The 21,563-nt window shown below is 33.8% G+C and overlaps 2 protein-coding genes across 2 annotated transcripts in view; both read left to right on the forward strand.

Annotated features, from left to right (window-relative positions):
- The first annotated feature begins 1,565 nt into the window (after positions 1-1,565).
- Positions 1,566-9,903, forward strand: LOC107701413 (coatomer subunit delta-like). The gene is made up of 10 exons (XM_016503410.1): positions 1,566-1,755; positions 2,910-3,173; positions 3,259-3,438; positions 3,555-3,757; positions 3,835-3,999; positions 6,424-6,589; positions 6,761-6,908; positions 7,024-7,132; positions 8,440-8,644; positions 8,735-9,903. The coding sequence occupies exons 1-10, from the start codon at positions 1,753-1,755 to the stop codon at positions 8,822-8,824; spliced, it is 1,533 nt and encodes a 510-aa protein (XP_016358896.1). The 5' UTR covers positions 1,566-1,752; the 3' UTR covers positions 8,825-9,903.
- Positions 9,904-12,442: 2,539 nt separating this feature from the next.
- LOC107701414 (pleckstrin homology-like domain family B member 1) overlaps positions 12,443-21,563 on the forward strand; it is a 90,269-nt gene continuing 81,148 nt past the window's right edge. Inside the window, exon 1 of the mRNA XM_016503411.1 lies at positions 12,443-12,736. Coding sequence (XP_016358897.1) covers positions 12,632-12,736 — 105 coding nt within the window. The 5' untranslated portion in view covers positions 12,443-12,631. The remainder of the gene's footprint in view (positions 12,737-21,563) is intronic.

A 21,563-nucleotide genomic window follows, 5' to 3' on the forward strand; every position in this document is an offset into this window, starting at 1 on the left:
GATGACCTTGTAAACTTATATATGTGATGCTTGTAGACATTGATTCTGTGACACAGTAAGACAAATTGTCTTAGTCAGTGGTGTAAGAAGACACCATGGATCATCACGTTGATGGTTGTCACACGTGGAAGGAAAACAAATATAAGTTTGGATTGCTGATGGCAGGGGTGTAGTTATTGAAATAATTCATTCCAGTCTTTCCCAATGTGCTTCGTATTTTATTTTCCATACCTCTTAAAGTGACATGTTATAACTAACAAGTAAGCGTGACTGTTGCAGTAGCTGCTTTCAGCATTAAAAACAAAATCTAAAAATAAATGGTTGTTTCCACTTCTTCATTACCCTCTCAGGGAAGGACATGTGGTCTTCTGTGGCCGTCAGATGATTTGTAGCAGTTGCAATATAAACCACATCTATTTATTTATTTAGCCTTTCAATAGAATGTTAAAATTCAAAAGATAAATATTTTGTTTTAAGATTTTAAACCCTTTATTTTTAAAGTCGTATTTGTTTTAAATGGTTTAAAAATATATATAAAATTGTATCAAAATACCTCACACTTTTCTTTGTTTTACTTAAGAAATCAAAATAAATTCTAAATAAATAAATTCTTTCAAATTTCAGTGGTTCTCAACTATTGGGACGGGGCCCTCAGAAAACATCCAAGGGGCCTCAAAGTGACTTAAAATGATTCGAAATAAGACAAAATAAGCTTTAAAAATGGACTAAATTTTATTTCTCATAATTCATCCCCTCAACAACGTTTTTTTCTTCTTTTTTACAGTAAAAACAGTAATATTGTGAAATATTATAAAAATTTTAAAATAAGAGTTTTTTTTAATTAGTTTTTATTAGTAAGTGTTTTGTTATTATTTTTTAACATATGATTTTAATATATAATTACATTTAATTTATTCCTGTACTGCAAAGCTGAATTTGCAGCATTACTAGTTTTCAGTCTCACCTAATCCTTTAGACATTATTTGCTTATTATTTTTGTGGAAACAGTCAAATAAATAAATAAATAAAATTCATGATTTTTGATGAAAAGAAAGTTAAAAAGAACAACATTTATTTGAAATACAAATGTAAGTAACATCAATTTAATACATCCTAAATAAATAAATAATTAAATACTTTTGATCAATTTAATGCATCCTAAATAAATAAATAAAATAAAAAAGTTTTGAACGGTAGTGTATTTTCTCTCTTCTGTTTCTGACACGGCGCAACGATGGGGCAATCTGGAAAAGGGGAAGGAATATTGACTTTATTGTTAAAAAATTACAGGTGGCTATTGCAATAGTTGAAGAATGGTCATATAAATGGGGTTTTAAATTCTCAGTTGACAAAACAAAGATAATGTTTTTTACAAGGAAAAAAATTGGAAGTGAGGTAAAACTAAAATTATATAATCAAGAACTGGAAAGCGTGAAACATTTTACGTTTTTAAGGATATGGTTTGATGAAAGAGTTACATGGGCGGTGCATATTCAGAATATAGTGAACAAATGTAAGAAAATAATAAATACAATGTAAAATTTCAAGAAGAAGAAGAAGACACGGCGCAACTTTTTCCGGTTGGACTCTGAAGACGTGGCTCTGTTTCTTCAATATTACGAGTCAAGCTATATGCTACTGTTAAAACAGAGCATAAGTCACCTCTCTGACATTTTGTGTTGTAGAAACAGCTGGACAGACAGTGTCCGTGACTGAGTCCACTGACGGATCCTCGTCTGAAACGGATCAGAAATGGTATGATTGTTTGTTTTGTGTATTTAGCAGGCTGGAGCTAGCAGCTAGCGCTATAGCTCATAACTCCTACTGTGTAAAACTCTTTTCATTTCTAGTGTCGGTTACTATACAGTGTCTATCCCATCTGTTTTTGTTATAAAATAACATTATAAAAGTAAACAAACGTTGCTAGATAGTCTTTGATATATGATACAGCTAGCCAGCTAAGGTTAGCTAGCTAATCATATTGTCACCAGGATAATTACAGTTAAAGTAACGTTAACGAATCATTGTCTATATGACAAAACGTTGATATAGTACATTGCCTTTTATTTTGTCTTTTTTTTAAATATTGAATGCCTATACAGATAACAGGTTGTAGCTAACTGACTTTGACAATTCAGATGTTGACTGGAATATTAATGACCTGTAGATCATGAAACCTATATAGCTAACATTTTAATTCTGGTTTTATATAAAAAAATAATTAGACATTAGAACATAACATAGCATTTCTGTATAATATTATTAAAGTACAATTATTTATCCAAATCAAATTTTTTATGTCTTTGTTTTAGCCCATGTTTTTGCTCAAACAAAACTTCATTCTCTTAGTATTATTTTTTTATACTATTATAGTATTTATATTTTGAGTTAACATTTATTTTAATATTTTCAGTTTTCATTTTAATTTTAGTTTTAGTAATTTAGTTTTGTCATTTTTATTAATTTTTCTTAAATAATTTTGTTTAGCTGAAATGTATTTAAATTTCAGTTGTATTAATTTTAGTAATGATTTTATTTCTTTTAATTGCCAAAACAACTTCTACAAAATAATTTTTTTAAGCTGAAGTTTTTAAACTTTTGGTATTATTTTATTTTATTTCAGCTTTATTTTAAATTAACAAAAAAAAAACATTTGTAATAGTTTTAGTTAACTGTAACAACAATATATTATACGTTCATTTGCATTTATATTGACTCATTGAGCTTAACTTACAAGTCAGAAATTTGCACACTTCGTCTTAAATTACCTATTGATGGTCCATTTGTATTATTTTATTTGCACTAGTAATGTAACTTGATAGTCATTTTTGAAATAGATGTCTATAGATAGATAGTCTTTAATTGTGCTTCATCTGATTAGGTTTTTAACGTCACTTAAATCTTTGCAGGTGCTCTTGGCAGCGGCGGTGTGCACTAAGGCAGGAAAAGCCATAGTGTCACGACAGTTCGTAGAGATGACGCGAACCCGTGTCGAGGGTCTTCTGGCTGCCTTTCCCAAACTGATGAATACAGGAAAGCAGCACACTTTTGTGGAAACGGAGAGTGTGCGCTATGTCTACCAGCCCCTGGAGAAACTCTACATGGTTCTGATCACTACAAAGAACAGCAACATTCTGGAGGACTTGGAGACACTAAGACTTTTCTCCCGAGTGGTAAAACTTACTTTTTTATTTTTCCAATTATTGCCATTCTTGGATGTGTCTTGAATTAAGTGATTGATTTCTGTGTTTTTTCCAGATCCCTGAATATTGCAGAGTGCTGGAGGAAAGCGAGATCTCAGAGCACTGTTTTGATATCATATTTGCATTTGATGAGATTGTAGCTCTGGGCTACCGGGAGAATGTTAACCTGGCACAGATTCGCACTTTTACTGAGATGGACTCGCATGAAGAGAAGGTCTTCAGGGCTGTCAGAGAGGTCCGATATTCTCTTAAGTTTAATGAAATATCCAGAGCTAAATTACTCTCTGCTTTAAGTTTGTATTGAACTAACTCTTAATTTTCTCTGTTTTTCTCAATTTTCCACTGTAACAGACCCAAGAAAGAGAAGCAAAGGCTGAGATGAAACGCAAGGCTAAAGAGCTGCAGCGAGCAAGACAAGATGCTGAACGTGCCGGAAAGAAATCGCCAGGCTTCGGAGGTTTTGGAAGTTCAGGAATGAGCAGCGTCACATCAGCCACCATCATCACTGATACAATAGAGCCAGAGAAGCCCAAAGTGACTCCTGCTTCAGTCAGGTATGAGCAGTAACTGTGGTCTATGATATATCTAAATACATAAGCATACAGAAGTTAATCTGCCGTTCTTCCTGTAGGCCGAGTGGGTCCAGTAAAGCACTGAAGCTGGGTGTCAAAGGAAAAGAGGTTGATAACTTTGTGGACAAACTAAAGTCAGAAGGAGAAAATATCATCATATCCAGTGCAGGAAGGAAGGCATCAGAGGCATCTAAAGTCCTTCAGCCTCCAGTGAATATAGAGAGGTATCACTTACTCATTTTATTTCAGTATCTGACACGTTTTACTCTCTATACTGTTACCTACACTACCAAAGTTACTTACACAGGGCTGCCAGTCATGCGCAATCACGAAAGTACATTATTTGCATCTGCTTAAACATTTAATTCACATGCTGTTCTGACATGCGTTTTTTCTGAACGCATACACCTGAAGCACTCGCACAGAGCCTGTCAAACAGCACCTGATTACTGTTGTTTTTCGCGTCTTGATTGATTTAGCATCTAATACTGTCAAAAACATAACAAGGTTTACATTTAAACACAGTTGGTTATGTCTAAAATGAAAGTAAAACAGTTGAGAGAGAAACTGATGCGTGCAGCTCTTAAAGGGACAGTAGCTACTAAACATGCTGCTGCTTGTCATTAAAGGAATAGTTCACCCTAAAATTACATTTCTGGCATTATTTGCTCACTCACATTGTCCCAAACCTGTATTAATTTCTTTCTTGTGCTGATCACAAAATAAGATATTTTGAAGAATGTGGGTTACCAAACGGTCTTATTTTTTTAATAGACCCTTTTCACATTTCCGGGTTTCTCAGCAGCAGAAGTCATCATAGATGGGTGAATCTACTATGGTGAATGGGAGACTACCACAAATATATGTATTTTTTTTTGCATTCCCATTTGCTCAAATAGCAAAAGAAAAACTCCATGATAATGCTTTCATGACTGTCAAAAAAGAAAAAAAAAGAGAGAGAGACTGATAATGACAGTCAGAAGAGAGAACGATGTCAAATTTACCGTCTCTCCCATAGACGCAGTATTAGAAACACCCTCGCATTAGCGTTAATTAGTTTTTTGTAATTTGATGCAAAGGTAATATAATACAAAATATAATGTTATAAATGTACATGCATAAAAAAGAAAAAAAAATGAAAATTTGAAAAACTTTATGATGCTGATGACAGTTAAAACGCGTTATCACAGTTTTGTGAAAAGGGTCCATAACAAAGATAAAATAATGAGAAGGATTTCTATCTTCACCCACTTTGGCCTAAATGTCTGCCATTCTTTTTTATTTTATGTTTTGTTGAGGTGTAAGGCAAGGCAAAGCAAGGCAAGTTTATTTATATAGCACATTTCATACACAATGGTAATTCAAAGTGCTTTACATAAAAGAAATTGACTTGATTTTTAGTTGTTTGACCCCTAGAGTCAAGGTGTGCATTCACCTTGAGAACTTCATCTTTGTTTCCAAATGCAATGACTCAGTTTTTTCCTTGTTTAACTGAAGAAAGTTCTCGTAAGAAAGCTGTAGTCATTTGGAGATAAGGCTAGGTAAATCTAGGTATCATCTGCATAGGTGTGATAGGCAATTTGGTTCTTTCTCATTATTTGACTTAGTGGGAGCATATACAGGCTAAACAAGAGCGGTGCAAGAATTGAGCCTTGTGGGACTCCACATGTCATGGACGTCCACTTAGACTTATGCTCTCCTATACTCACATAATAACCTCTCCCTTCTAAGTATGACCTGAACCATTTGATTACCATCCCAGAAAGCCCGACCCAGTTTTCCAGTCTCTCTAGTAGTATGTTATGATCGACAGTGTCAAACGCAGCACTGAGATCTAGTAGTACCAGCACTGATATTTTGCCAGATTCAGAATTTAAGCGAATATCATTTATTATCTTAATGAGCGCTGTCTCTGTGCTGTGATGCGGTCGGAAATTTTTGAGAGAAATATTATTCAGCAAGGATGAATTCAATTGATGAAAAGTGACAGTAAAATATATGCTAAAAAAAAACTTTTATCCTGAGAATCCTGAAAAAAATTACGTATCACGGTTTCCACAAAATACTATTATTTTCAAAGTAACTTATTGAAAAAAATATATAACTCTTTTTTCAGTGTTCATAATTTTAAGAAATCTTTCTCGAGAACCAAACCATCATATTAGAATGATTTCTGAAGGATCATGTGACAATAAATACTAGAGTAATGGCTGCTGAAATTCAGCTTTGTATCACAGGAATAAATCACATTTTAAAATTAGTGCTATGAAACGAATGATCACGATTAATCGCTTCCAAAATAAAATATTTGTTTACATTATATGTGTGTGTATTCTGTGTGTGTATACTATATATTATGTAAACAAACATTTTAATTTTGGATGCGATTAATCATTTGACAGCACTATTTAAAATATATTCAAATAGAAAAAGGTTATTTTAAATATGAATATTTCACAATATTATTGTTTTTACTGTAAGTTTTTTAAGCAAATACAGCCTTGGTTAGCAGAAACTTTAAAAAATATAAAAAAATCCTATTGACCACAAGCTTTTGTATTGTGTAAACGGTATTGTATTTTCATATTATAATGATATTATTTTCTGATTATGCCAATTGTTAATAGCTTATGAACTCTGTTTCCCAGTGTACATTTGAGGGTGGAGGAGAAGATATCTCTGACCTGTGGTCGGGATGGTGGGCTGCAGAACATGGAGGTTCTGGGCATGATCACTCTGAAAGTCACAGATGAAAAAAATGGCCGCATTTCCATACTCATCAACAACAATGACAAGAAGGGAGCCCAACTACAGGTGTGTGTGAGATGCAACACAGCATGTCAGGATCTCAGTATATATTTTGAAGGGAAAGTTGTTGACAGTCTGATATTTATAGAAAAGAACACTGCACCCTCAGTGACCTTCAGACCTTCAAAAATCTTTTGTCTTGGCCATGTGACTCACATTGTTTTATTTATTCTTCAGACTCATCCTCATGTTGATAAAAAGCTGTTCACCAACGAGTCCCTGATCGTTCTGAAAAACCAGGACAAGGCCTTTCCTCTCAACAGTGATTTGGGGGTTCTGAAATGGAGGTTACAGAGCACAGATGAGTCCCTCATTCCTTTAACCAGTGAGTCTTGACTTCTGCATGAAGTGTTAATTAGTAAAGTTATTGAACTCAAGGATTTAGTAGAGCTGCACTTTAACAAACATTTCAATCATGCATGTACCTTTTGTGCTCTCAGTTAATTGTTGGCCATCAGAAAGTGGAAGTGGCTGTGACGTCAACATTGAGTATGAGCTTCAGGACGAGGGGCTTGAACTCAATGATGTTGTCATTACTATCCCTCTGCCGTAAGTGCTTATTCAGAGATCTATATCTAGATCAGATATATATATATATGTATGTATGTATATATATGCACGATATTATCGGACCGATATCGGAATCGGCCGATAATGGCTTTAAATGTACATATCGGCATCGGCCCTATATGAAAAATTATGCCTATATGTCTTGCCGATAAGAGGAATACTTTAACTCGCATGTGCTCAGGGTGTGCTAGCGATTAGATCAGGTCAGCAGTGTGACTCATTTTTAAGCAAAGTTTTGCCTGAATGATTAGATTCACTGTTTTGGATCGCTGCATTTAAACTGAGAATGCACATACAAAATTAGGCGTTTGGTGTGTGATAGCGTAAACAGTAATAGCACCCTAATGCTCGTTCGGTAAGGAGTTTTAATTCCGTAGGGGGCGCTGTTGGCCTACTTTTAATAAAATGGAAGTAAAATACACAAATAACATTTAGACTGTTTCTTATTAAATAAAGCAGTAATTGATGTCATAAAATCATGAGTATGTTTTGATTTAAAGGTCAGAAGCTATAGCTTACATTAATAAAAAAAAAAATCATAAACATGACACTTGTAAATTAAATAATTTTGTATAGCCTATACTGATTTATTCATTAATGTGTAATATGTAATGTGTAAACAAATTATGAGCTCTAAAATATTTTCAGAATTTTTACAACTCTTTTGCTTTAGACCATCTACAAATGTTAAATCTTAAAATAAAATGTTAAGGTTACTACTGCATCTTTCTGAGAAAAAAAAATGCAGTGATTGATATATAGTTTATTTATAGTTATTTTCAAAGCTTCAATGTACTGTCATTATAAAATAACTTCATTATTGTTTATATAATTCTAACAAATAAGTTCTTGTTAAAAACTAACCAAAATTAAAAATAATTTGCTTATATTTTCCACACAGGAGAGACTTGTTTCCATACAAAAGGAAATATATTGGCATCGGCTATCGGCCAAAAAGAGTTGAAAAATATCGGCATATCGGATATCGGCAAAAATCCAATATCGTGCATCCCTAATATATATATATATATATATATATATATATATATATATATAATACATTTTAAACATTATTATACATTCAATTTAAATAAATACAAAAAAATGACAATAAAAGTTGAAAAAGAAAATAAATATATATTTTATATTTATATTTGTATTTTTTTTGCATTTATTTGAACTATGTATAATAATTTTTTTCAAAAGTATAATTTTCAATTAGCAAAATACTCATAAACTTCAAAATCCATATCCATAAACAACCTCTGTCTTCTGTGATCATGTAGGTCAGGTGTTGGTGCGCCTGTGGTCGGTGATCTGGATGGGCAGTATAACCATGACAGCAGGAAAAACATCCTGGAATGGTCACTTCCTGTCATCGATGAGAAAAACAAGAGTGGCAGCCTGGAGTTCAGTATAGATGGCAAACCTAATGACTTCTTCCCAATCCATGTTTCTTTTGTCTCCAAGCGAAACTTTTGTGACATACAGGCAAGTTATGAAACATTTCACAAATAAACAAAACAACGAAATTGAGCCCTAGTGAGAAAGGAAATTACTTTATATCCATTGTTTCCATAGGTGGCCAAGGTGACATACATAGAAGGAGGCAGTCCAGTCAAATTTTCCTCCGAGACGTCATTTGTTGTGGATAAGTATGAGATCCTGTAAATGTTTCCTGGTGGAAGATCGTTTTAACCTGCCAGCCAGCTTAACGGATCAGAGAGCGCGCTGTACATCAACAGAGCGCTCAAAACATTCTCTGACATGGGCTACAATGCTTCTGTGTTTCTGTTTGTCTTAAAGGAAAATAATCTACCTTTATATAAACTGGACCTTCAGCTGCTCAAGTACTAAGTGCAGTCGGCAACACCTGCCAGAAAAGACAAAAGAGTAAAATAAAGCACTGCACCTGTAGACATCAAGGGAAGATCAGTGTCATCCTACAGCAGATGCGTTATAAGCCTGTATGAACCCTCCTGACCCTTCAAAGAGATAGATTCAAATTGAAAACTTAATAATTGTTGCAAGGATTTTGTTTGGAGTTGCAACCTAATTGACCTTTTTTCAAACCACGTGATCCGCATCGGCTCATTAGCAATTTGGTTTTATTTCTAATCATCAAAGAATAAATGCTGGTTTCTAATATGGAAACAGACCTAATATTGTAGTACCAAATGAATGTGTGGGTGATGAATAATAAATCAGCTGTGCTTGTGCAATAAGAACTGACACTGCATTAAATGTGCAGTCCAAATTCAGACTCATCATTTTTCATCTCTTTAAAATGACACCTCTGCTGTTTAGCTGTTAGTGAATATGAATATCATTGTCTACATCAAAAAAAAAAGCACAAATGCTTTTTGCCTTTTAGTTTTTCCCCCCCTTTTGGTGCAGTTATATTTATGTAATCATTTGTTTGCATAATAATCTAAACAGGAGGATTTTTCATTCTCTGTTGTTTTGTAAGTAATATTACACATAATCTGTTTAAATGTTGTTGTTTTTTCTTTTTATTCATTGCTGCATTTATTTGGCTAAACAGGAAAATATATTCTCTCTGGCTTCTCAGATGTTATTAAAAATTGATTTTTTTTTTTGTATTTCCTTAATGTTAACAAATACATTTATCAGCGCACACTCAAAGGTGATTATGGAAAGCCAAGGGGAGGGTTACGACATTCCATTCTGCTGTAATATACTTATGAATACCTTTAATCAATAATAAAGTCAGATTTAATTAAAGTGTATTTTATGGGCTCTTCCTGCCTTAATATGTGGTTTTGCCCAGGATTTTGAGTATTGTAGCTGTGTGATATGTGTATTAGTGATGCAGGCTAGCGTTAGGGGGTTATTTTAAATCCCTAACCCAATGCATTAAAGACATCAGCAATAAATAGTGCCATCAAATCATAAATCAGTGCCTCAAATCGTGTGGCTTGTTGAGTAGTGCTGTGTTTAAGTGGCTGATTGTAGTCATTGTTTTGCTGTAAGAATGGTGAGTATTTTTTGTAATGATAAATTCAATGCTTATGCCTGGTTTGGGTCATGGCCTAGTGGACTGGGAGATTGTTCTGGATTCATACAAGAATGTGAGGAATCTCAGAGATGAGGCAATGATATTTAGAGTTAATAATGCATTAAGTATGGTTGAGTGGAGGAGATTCTTGCCAGTGAATCACTTCCACAATGATATGGGCACCTTGTCTCATACAATTACTGTGAGTGAGATCATTTACATCTGCTATGACATGGCTCTTTGGAATACTTGATTCTGATTGGTTATGATGGAGTTGCGTATAATGATGCTAAACTGTATATTTGACTTCATAACTGCTATTTTTTTTTTAGTTTTTTTATGTCCATTTATTTATGTTTCAGGTAAGTAGTTATGAATTGGGGGGATAATGTGCAGTCTGTTTGTCTTTTTAGATGATGCAAATAATAATTGTAATAATTAGGGATGCATGATATATTGCCATATTGGTTATGTGCTCAGGTTAGAGTTTTTTTTTACTGGTCAATACTGCCATTTTTAATTTGTCATGTTAATTTCCTACATTTTTCTATTTTGCTTACATTTGCCATCATTTAATATCATTTTTGAGTTAATCTTTAAATGTCTCCTTTTTATCTTTCAATGCTGCGATCAGTGTTGTTATTGTGAACTAAAACTATTAAAAGACATTTTCAGTAATCGAAATTTAGCTGGAATAAGATATGTGACCCTGGACCATAAAAGTTGCATGGGTATATTTGTAGCAATAGCCAACAATACATTGTATGGGTCAAAATTATAGATTTTTCTTTTATGCCAAAAATCATTAGGATATTAAGATAATGTTCCATGAAGATATTTAGTAAATTTCCTTCCATAAATATATAACTTAATTTTTGATTAGTAATATGCATGGCTAAGAACTTCATTTGGACAACTTTAAAGGTGATTTTCTCAATATTTGGATTTTTTTTTTTGCACCCTCAGATTCCAGATTTTCAAATAGTTGTATCTCTACCAAACATTGTCTTATCCTAACAATACCGCAATGGAAAGCTTATTCATTCAGCTTTCAGATAATGTATAAATCTCAATTTCAAAAAATTGACCCTTATGACTGGGTTTGTGGTCCAGGGTCATATAAATATTGGATGAAATACTTGAAAGAAAATTAGAAATGTTGCCTTGCAATTGACTGAAATGTTTAAATTGAAGTACTAAAATTACTAAAACTAAAACTGAAATTAAAATCAACGAAAACTAAATAGAAATAATAAAAATTAAAATGACAAGCACATACATAAAACATAAATGAAAACTAAAAATAAAAGCTAATCCAAATGACAATAATATAAATAATATTAAGTATATAAATGATACTAAAATAACACTGGCTGCGATGCATTAAACCATTAGTTTGATTTTAGGTTGTTTTTTAAATTTAGAAAAAATAGTACAGAATTTTAATATTGCCTATATATTGGTTATTGGACAACATTACAACAACATAATTTTTTTAATATTGGTTTTTGTTGGTTATGATTGCTTCTATTGTCCTCATTTGGATAAAAGTGTCTACTAAATGACTAAATGTAATATTGGCGAATCCCTAGTGATAAGGTTAACCTGCACTTTATCTCTTATCATTGTGTCTTTAAATGGTTAAAACTTGATACAGTGTTTACTTATTGACTCATAAATTTGTGTTTCTGCATATTTTACTAAGTCATAGTCACTGAGCACAGCTGAAGGCCGTGAAGTGTGTGACCCACATCTACAGGGATGATCTGTATGTGAAACACGGTCTATCTGCCTCGATGTTTGATGTTGCCTCTAATCCACGAGGAAAGTTTTAGGGCAGGGCTGAGAAAGCAGAGTTAACATCTGATTTGTGGGTTTGATGAAGGGACTGAAGGGTGTAGGCCGCTCGAATAGGGACTGTATCTGTCCTGACCTAATTTCTTATCTGATCTCTGGCAATGGAGGAATAATGAGGTGAAGTCTGGAGGGAGTGATGTGTGGCCAGTGATTGTGACGGAGGGGAAGTAAAGCTTGCTCTAATATAAACAGAGCAGTTCTCACACTGTCCCAGACAAATCGGTAGGTGACCATATGGTTCCCTTGAGAGCAGGAGAGGGGCTGTATCCCTGTCTGGGTTTGAGGAAAAAGAGGAGGGGTGTTAATGACCACTATCCTGGTCACAAAAGAGGGCGGGTCTTTCTTTCGGATGAATGAACAAACAGATAAGTACTGAGCCAGGCTTTGTTAAAGGGTCACATGGAAGAGTGAGAGGGTGCAGAGGGACTAGCATTGGCTTGGAACTTACATGGTCACATGGGAATTTAGGATCAGTCTGAGATTCATTAAAAACATTTTAATTATTTACGAAGGATTAAGTTTTTGGAGTTAATGATTTGAGAGTTTGCTGGAGGTCAGATCTGTGTGTCAGGATGAAATAGGCCGTTCGTCCAGGTTGGTTAATGAGGAATACGACATATACTGAACGTTCAGGATCCCAACAAGACAGCAGGAAAGCCTCCACCATCCTGGATTCTAATATGATGCTCAGGAAGGTCCGATTTCAAGTTAGTTTCATTTTATTTCTTAAACCGAACCACAAACCCTAACAGTGATGTCAATCACTGGACATGTGGGGTTTTGTATGATTTGATGCTTTTGGGTTTGTGTATGATGTGATGTGTGAATTGGAATTCATGGTTTCTGTTTTCTATATTTGGGTTCCTGAATTTGTGTCTCTTTAAATATCTGGAACTTCAGACAGAATGGAGTGAAAAAAGTATAAAATTATATTTAAATTTGAAAAAAAAAAAAAAAAAAAAAACATTTAAACTTAATATATGTGCTATAAAATAATTAAAAATGAAAATGAAAATTTCATTTTCATATAAAGGATGCATATAATTTTTTTATTTTTTTTAAAAATCAAAACAACCTGTACAACTAGCCTTTAAAACAATTATTTTCACAGTAAAACACATGTAAATAAAACAAAAATGTTGTTTTAGGGAATACTGTATGCCTGAAAGCTAGATGAAAAATCATTATATAAATCCATATTTTTTGTTTTGTTTTGTTTTAATAAAAATAGAAGGATAGTTTATGTTTGTAGCACTGCATTTCCTAGAAAAAAACATTCAAAAATATCATCCTTTTAATTCAGGGAACTCAAAACTCTTTCCTCGTTTTCCCGTAAGATCTCATTTAATTACAATTAACGCAGCAGTTTGCTTTTTAAAAACATAATACTATGGAGGACAAAAAAACTTCATTGAATTGATTCCAGCCTTAAATCCGAAGTCTGACCCAGAGTGACAGGGCTTTCCTATTTTTGCATCTGGGCTAGTATTTCATTTTTAATTACTAATGCAAAGACGAGAGCTTAGGAATTAGACGGTAGCAGGTCCACGCACACTAAAGGTATATATATATATATATGTATTCTATTTATATAATTAAACAGTTAGTTATATAGTTGAAATGTTTACTTTGCATTATCAGAACAGGCAAATAAAACCTGCAAATCACAACTTTTGTTTTAATTTTACCTTTTTTCCCCCTAATTTTAACCATCTGCTTTGGTAAGACTTTGAGATAAAAAATAAATAAGCATGATATAAAAACGAAGTCATGTAATTATGAGATAAGCTGAAAGTACGACAGAAGCAATTGTCATAAAAAGTCAAAATTATTAACACAATTTGACATAAATTGATATTCTGTCATAATTTTGAGACAAAAGTAAAAAATAATGACATACTAAATCATGATTATGAGATGAATATCAGAAATGATGACAGATGACATAAAAAGTCAATTATGATATAAAGTCATAATATGGCCCTTAATGTTATAATTGATTTTTTTTTAAAGTCTCATACTTATGGCTTAGTATATCATAATGTTGACTTTATCTCATAATTATGATCATTTAATATCTATCCATCTATCCATCTATCTATCTATCTATCTATCTATCTATCTATCTATCTATCTATCTATCTATCTATCTATCTATCTATCTATCTATCTATCTATCTATCTATCTATCTATCTATCTATCTATCTATCTATCTATCTATCTATCTATCTATCTATCTATCAAAGTGAAGTCAATTTATGTATTTTCTGCATGCTGGACATACCATGAAAGCCATACACTGGTTTAGGTTTTAGGGCCTTCAGGTGCTGACTAAATCACCTTCTTACCGAGGCCATGGCAGGGACATTTTCCCGCAGTAAAAGTGAGAGCGAGAGTTAAATTCTTCCACACCTGCCACTTACCCTCCAGCTGCCCTGCTTCCCCCACTATGGTGACAAGCCTTTGAGCTGGACATTTAACATGTGGGACACACAGGAGGAAATGAGATGCATTCTGAGTGAGCATGAGAAATTTCCTTAGGAAGAAACAGAACAAACAGCAATCTTGCTGACCTAGGAGTTGAGTGCTTCTGCCACAGGTTTATTTCACACTTACATGTTATATTTGGAAAGGGGGAAGAGTAAATAGTTGGCAAGGTCTCCGCTTTATTTTAAAGTTCAATATAATTACATTGCTTTCTAGATTCTTTAAGACAACACTAAGATTTGAGATGAGGGTTTGCTAACCTGGTCCATTTTGTGATATTCTGTGTTTAATGAAGTGTTGATCAGTCACTAGAGGGCACTGTTGCCACATCATTCAGTATTGTATGCTGACACGGAATGTATCGCTGTCCATTGTGAAAATGTGTATTCTGAATTGTTCAATCATCCAGGGACAGCTGTATCATATTATTTCTTTTCGTCTTGACTAATTAAAAGCAAACTTCAGTCTCAGGGGAAAGTTGCAGAAACTGAGTCACACAGATGTTTATTATTGTACTCCATAAGCACCCGAAGATACTTTTCTGAGTTACAGTTGATTGTTAATTTTTCTTGTTGTTCATATCAGACATAAGCAAAATAACCTTATGATTTGTCAGGTATGAATATATTTGACCTTAGTATTTTCCTTGGTCTACAAAAACAACGAGTTAATCAGATACATTTTGTAGGATACTGTCTATCCGATACTGACACGAACTGTTACCATATTAATCTCCTCAGGCAAACGCATCTTCACAAGTGTGTTTTTATAATCTTACTTTCGTGGTTGTTGAAAGACTTGAAAATGGTTTTAAAAGATACACTTTAAGAAAAAAAGAATACTTTTGTGAAGAGGCTCAATTAATCCTCCTCACAGCTTCTTTCACAGAATACGGATGTGTAATTTAATGTGCAAACATAGGCTATATATGCAAACAAGCTTTCTTGACGAATAAACATGTTTCTCCAGGGACCCACCCTTATGAACATTTACCATGGTTTTATAATAGTAAAAGTGTAGTAACCTTTTTTGGCGTATTGATAACCATATGTATAACAGTTTTATTACAACGAATATCATGGTTTAACTATGGTTAGTGTAGCTAAGGCATGGTTGATTTGTGGTTACCTTGGTTTATCTTTTAGTAACCTTGGTTTTATCTGTAGTAAAACCATGGTTAATTTTCGTAAGGGCAGAGATATAGCCTATTGTTTCTTCACTTGTGAAGAAGCCATTTCTACCACATAAGAAAAAAAAATCATGCTTTGTTAAATCCTAATTATGACATAACATTTGAAATGATCTAAATTATGAAACAGTAAAAATTATGATATACTAAGTCATAAGTATGAGATATTAACAAATCATAATTATGAAGGGCCATATTAAGACTTTTTGTCTCAGTTTCTACATTAATTGCAATTCTACAATTGACCTTTTATGTCATTATTTCTGCTTTTCATCTCATAATCATGACTTAGTATGTCATAATTTCGACTTTTTGTCTCATAATTATGAAATGGAATAATTGTGACAATTGTTTTAATAGGATCTCATAATGCAAGTTTTTATCTCAGTCATAGGCTAAATATAATAGAATTTAAGTGAGTAATTTTGAAGCTCTCTTCACAGGTTCTGAGTAAATTCACATGAGATCTCAAAACCCATAAATTATTATTCCATAATCTTCATCTAAAGTGACAAATTAACAAGTGAGAGGAAAAGCAACCCTCTTCTAAAACATTCCTCATAATCATGAAACATCAAGCTCTTTTTGGCTGGCTTAGAGCCAGCAGACCACTCCAAAACACTTGACATGCCCCTCCTGTTAGCGAGGAGATTAATTATGGTGAGAATCAAAACAGAGATGGGAAAAGAGTTAAGCTCAGTCTCAAATGCTAACCGGTGAGAAACACAGCACCCATCAGCTGGAGGATGACTACTGTGTCTCACTGGAGAGAAGCACCTGATCCTACAAGAGCTTTTCTTTTCTTTGGTGTGGTGCCAGTAAGAGTCAGGACTGACACAGGACTATACAAACAGTGACAAAAGCCGGACTGACCTCAGGTCTCCAGTACTCTGGCACCTTTCCAAGAAACCCTCAAAGAGAGGAACAGTACTGTGGAAGCCAGTGTCGTTTGTGCACCTTCTGCAGAAAAGTGAGTTTTAGCCTTTCCTGAAATGTACTTATTTCTGCAGCAGGGGTCTCTGCAAGGTTAGTGAACAAGTGAGGAGTTCTTTGACTGAAAGAATGAGTGCCTTGTGTCAGGCTAGGAGTGGTTGACAGAACAGGAAGGGAGAACGAGTGAGGTGGGAGAGAGACAGTCAGAGAGAGAGAGAGAGAGACGACTTTTGTCCCGTGCTGGACAGGAGAATCTGCTTTGTGTCTGTGATGGTTGGGTTCATACGTGCGCCAGGAAGAAACTCGCAGCATCTCGCTACCATCCTCAAGACTCTATCCATCTTCATAATGTCTTCTCAATGAGGAGCCATGTGTTTGCCTACAGAGGGTTTTGTTTCATAGGCTGCCAGAAAGTTTGTACAGGTAAGGTCTCCTGTATGGCTTGTAGAAAACTTTGCTTTTGAGACTGTTTTTAAAAGTTTACTTGCTAGATGGTAGCTATACAATTGCATAGCAAGTTTGAATATTTTCATTATTTTAAAACTTTTTTGAACGTCAATTCTCGTCTGTTATTGTCAGTGTTGGGAGTAACGCATTACAAGTAACGCGAGTTACGTAATCATATAACTTTTTTCAAGTAACTAGTAAAGTAACCAACCTGGTCTCATAAAAATAAGTACCTCTGGGTACTTTTCTGCAACACCGTTTTTACGTACCTTACTGCACGTTTCGCCGCAGTTTCAAAGAGAAATGTTGACTGAGTGGAGCTAAAACAAGGGTTTAATACGTGAAGCCTGGCGTTCACGTTTTTATTACGTTGATATAGGTACGTATTGCTGTGTTTTTATTGCGTTGCTTCAGGTACGTATTGCGGCAGTTTAGAATTCAAATATCTGGGGACTGTCGCTAAAAGTTAATGCTCTATCGTGTTGGAAATATACCCTACACCAAACCCAACCCTAAACCTTCACTGTAAAAAATGACCATGAATTTAATGGTAAAAAACTGTAAAAAATGCAACAATAAAAACCTATTAAATGGTTAACGGTAAATTCCCCTACTATATACGGTGAAAAACTGTATTGGGCATTACATGTAATTTTACGGTGGTATACCGTTTTTGGAAGTGAAAAAGAACGTATAATTTACAGTAAACAACCGTAAATTGACATTCCCAGAATTCCCTGTTACATTTCAAATTTGATGTTTTTCTTTGTTGAAATAACGTTTTTTTCTTAGTCTTTTCAGTTTTGTACATTAGGGTTTTATGTTACATCTATTGTTGTTAAATTAATGTTTATTTAAGTTTCATGTGTGTTACCATGATGGTGTTTAGTGTTTGTGTGAATGACACTGTGCACGTTCTATATATGTTAATATTTAAAAGCTGCTTGTGATAGGCTTTGATTCATCATGTGACTCTCATCACTACCTGCTTTTGGTGGTTATCTGTGTATTACAAAGATACAAAACAGATTTCAGTGCTTCAGTATTACCATTATATCAGTTAATGTAAGTTTAAGTTAAAACCATAATACCTAAAATGTAGCTACCATATTTTTTTACGGTAAAATTCTGGCAACCTCAGCTGCCGTTTCTTTACCATAAATTTTACGGATTTCTTTTACAGTGTACCCGATAGTGTTAACAAATGCAAAACTGATATAAAAACGCACTTGTTGATGCAACCGTGCCATTTGAACTTCCTTACATGCAGATTTGAACTGTTTTGTCGAACCGTAGTTACACAGGATTCGAACCGGAGCTTCTCACCTGTCAAGTACGTCTCCGTACTCCGTGAGCTACCGAACAAACCTACCGTCTATGAAAACCCATAGATATGAAGCTGGATATGTGCGATGCTAGCTTTCAAAAGCATCAGTTTTCAAATCTCCCAGCATATTAAAATTGTTTTGAGGTCATAACATAATATTCTTCAAGTAATTGTGCGAAAATTATGCTTTATTAATCGAAACTCTGTACATTTGTGTGAAAATGAATAAAAGGTTTAGAAAGGTTTATTCTGAGTTTTCTTTACATGTAATTTTACGGTGGTATACCGTTTTTGGAAGTGAAAAAGAACGTATAATTTACAGTAAACAACCGTAAATTGACATTCCCAGAATTCCCTGTTACATTTCAAATTTGATGTTTTTCTTTGTTGAAATAACGTTTTTTTCTTAGTCTTTTCAGTTTTGTACATTAGGGTTTTATGTTACATCTATTGTTGTTAAATTAATGTTTATTTAAGTTTCATGTGTGTTACCATGATGGTGTTTAGTGTTTGTGTGAATGACACTGTCCACCTTCTATATGCTTGTGATGGGCTTTGGTTCATCATGTGACTTTCTCATCACCACCGCCATTGGGTGGTTATCAGTGTATTACAAAGGTACAAAACAGATTTCAGTACTTAAATGAGGTTGGTATATTAACATCATATCAGTTAATGAAATTATGGTATTTAACTGTAAATTTATGTTAAAACCGTAAAACCTAAAACTTTGCTACCGTATTTTTTACGGTAAAATTCCGGCAACCACAGCTGCCGTTTTTTTTATACGGTGAAAAACTGTATTGGGCATTACATGTAATTTTACGGTGGTATACCGTTTTTGGAAGTGAAAAAGAACGTATAATTTACAGTAAACAACCGTAAATTGACATTCCCAGAATTCCCTGTTACATTTCAAATTTGATGTTTTTCTTTGTTGAAATAACGTTTTTTTCTTAGTCTTTTCAGTTTTGTACATTAGGGTTTTATGTTACATCTATTGTTGTTAAATTAATGTTTATTTAAGTTTCATGTGTGTTACCATGATGGTGTTTAGTGTTTGTGTGAATGACACTGTGCACGTTCTATATATGTTAATATTTAAAAGCTGCTTGTGATAGGCTTTGATTCATCATGTGACTCTCATCACTACCTGCTTTTGGTGGTTATCTGTGTATTACAAAGATACAAAACAGATTTCAGTGCTTCAGTATTACCATTATATCAGTTAATGTAAGTTTAAGTTAAAACCATAATACCTAAAATGTAGCTACCATATTTTTTTACGGTAAAATTCTGGCAACCTCAGCTGCCGTTTCTTTACCATAAATTTTACGGATTTCTTTTACAGTGTACCCGATAGTGTTAACAAATGCAAAACTGATATAAAAACGCACTTGTTGATGCAACCGTGCCATTTGAACTTCCTTACATGCAGATTTGAACTGTTTTGTCGAACCGTAGTTACACAGGATTCGAACCGGAGCTTCTCACCTGTCAAGTACGTCTCCGTACTCCGTGAGCTACCGAACAAACCTACCGTCTATGAAAACCCATAGATATGAAGCTGGATATGTGCGATGCTAGCTTTCAAAAGCATCAGTTTTCAAATCTCCCAGCATATTAAAATTGTTTTGAGGTCATAACATAATATTCTTCAAGTAATTGTGCGAAAATTATGCTTTATTAATCGAAACTCTGTACATTTGTGTGAAAATGAATAAAAGGTTTAGAAAGGTTTATTCTGAGTTTTACTGACTCTAGTGTTCATTTCTTTTGGAAACTGCAGTGATATGTAGCCTACTTATTGGTACGTATTTCATGTCTAGCGAAAAAGTGCTCCCAGATACGTTTTTGCCATGAGACCAGAAAGTAACACATTACTTTTTAAGTTACAAGAAAGTATCTGAGTTACTTTTTCAAATAAGTAACGGCAGTTACTTTTTTCCCATTTATTGATTGAAAGCTCTCCTGTCCCCATGTTGAGAGAAATCGGGAGTAAGATGTTACTTTAGTTCTAGAATAAATGTGAACATGCATTAATTCATCTCACTCACTCACTCACTCACAAAAAAACAAAAAAAAATCAGATTTAGTTTTCCTCAAAGTTAATAAAAACAGTTCAAAGCAACTCAGAATATGACTCAAAGCTGCAATAATTAAATATGTTAAATGATACAAAGATCCTTTATGTATTTTAACCCATTTTATTAACCAATTTGCTACTGACCTTCGATGATCCAATTCAACCATACTAATGAGTAAACATTACACAAGATAAACTAACATTTCTTCTTTTTTTATTGCTGAAGAGTGTTGAACTTTCTTCTTCTGTGTTCTACTGTACAGACGTAAATTTACATTTCCTTCAGCCTGAGGCTTTTGGTGTGACAGGGATTTTACATTTGCCAAAAATAGAACTTTTTATATTAAAAGCAAACAAGCAAGCCCAGCCCAGATTTGAAAAGTAACGCAAAAGTAACGTAACTCATCATAATTAGTTACTTTTTTAGGAAGTAATGCAATATTGTAATGCATTACTTTTAAAAGTAACTTTACCCAGCACTGGTTATTGTTTGTTACACAATCTACTTTTTCTCCAATTTTCAAAAAAATAAAAATCTAATATAACCGAGAAGTTTAAAATTTTAAGTAATAATTATATATATACACTTTCTTCTTCTGTGTTCTACTGTACAGACGTAAATTTACATTTCCTTCAGCCTGAGGCTTTTGGTGTGACAGGGATTTTACATTTGCCAAAAATAGAACTTTTTATATTAAAAGCAAACAAGCAAGCCCAGCCCAGATTTGAAAAGTAACGCAAAAGTAACGTAACTCATCATAATTAGTTACTTTTTTAGGAAGTAATGCAATATTGTAATGCATTACTTTTAAAAGTAACTTTCCCCAACACTGGGTAATACAATTCGAAAACAATACCAACTTTGAAAATGCTGTGGTCAATACCGTGAACAATTAACACACCAAACAACTGCTAATTATTTATCTTATGGGCTAAAACATCTGTTCCGGGTCCTGCTGTGCTAAGCAGTTAGGACTTAACAACTTAACAGCTGCACATTGGAAGAAATGCAAGTTCGCTCCGATATGGCAGCTTTTCACAGGTAATATCAAGCTGGAGTGGGA

The sequence above is a fragment of the Sinocyclocheilus anshuiensis genome, unplaced genomic scaffold, assembly GCF_001515605.1.
Source record: "Sinocyclocheilus anshuiensis isolate Anshui unplaced genomic scaffold, SAMN03320099.WGS_v1.1 scaffold1906, whole genome shotgun sequence".
Taxonomy (NCBI): domain Eukaryota; kingdom Metazoa; phylum Chordata; class Actinopteri; order Cypriniformes; family Cyprinidae; genus Sinocyclocheilus; species Sinocyclocheilus anshuiensis.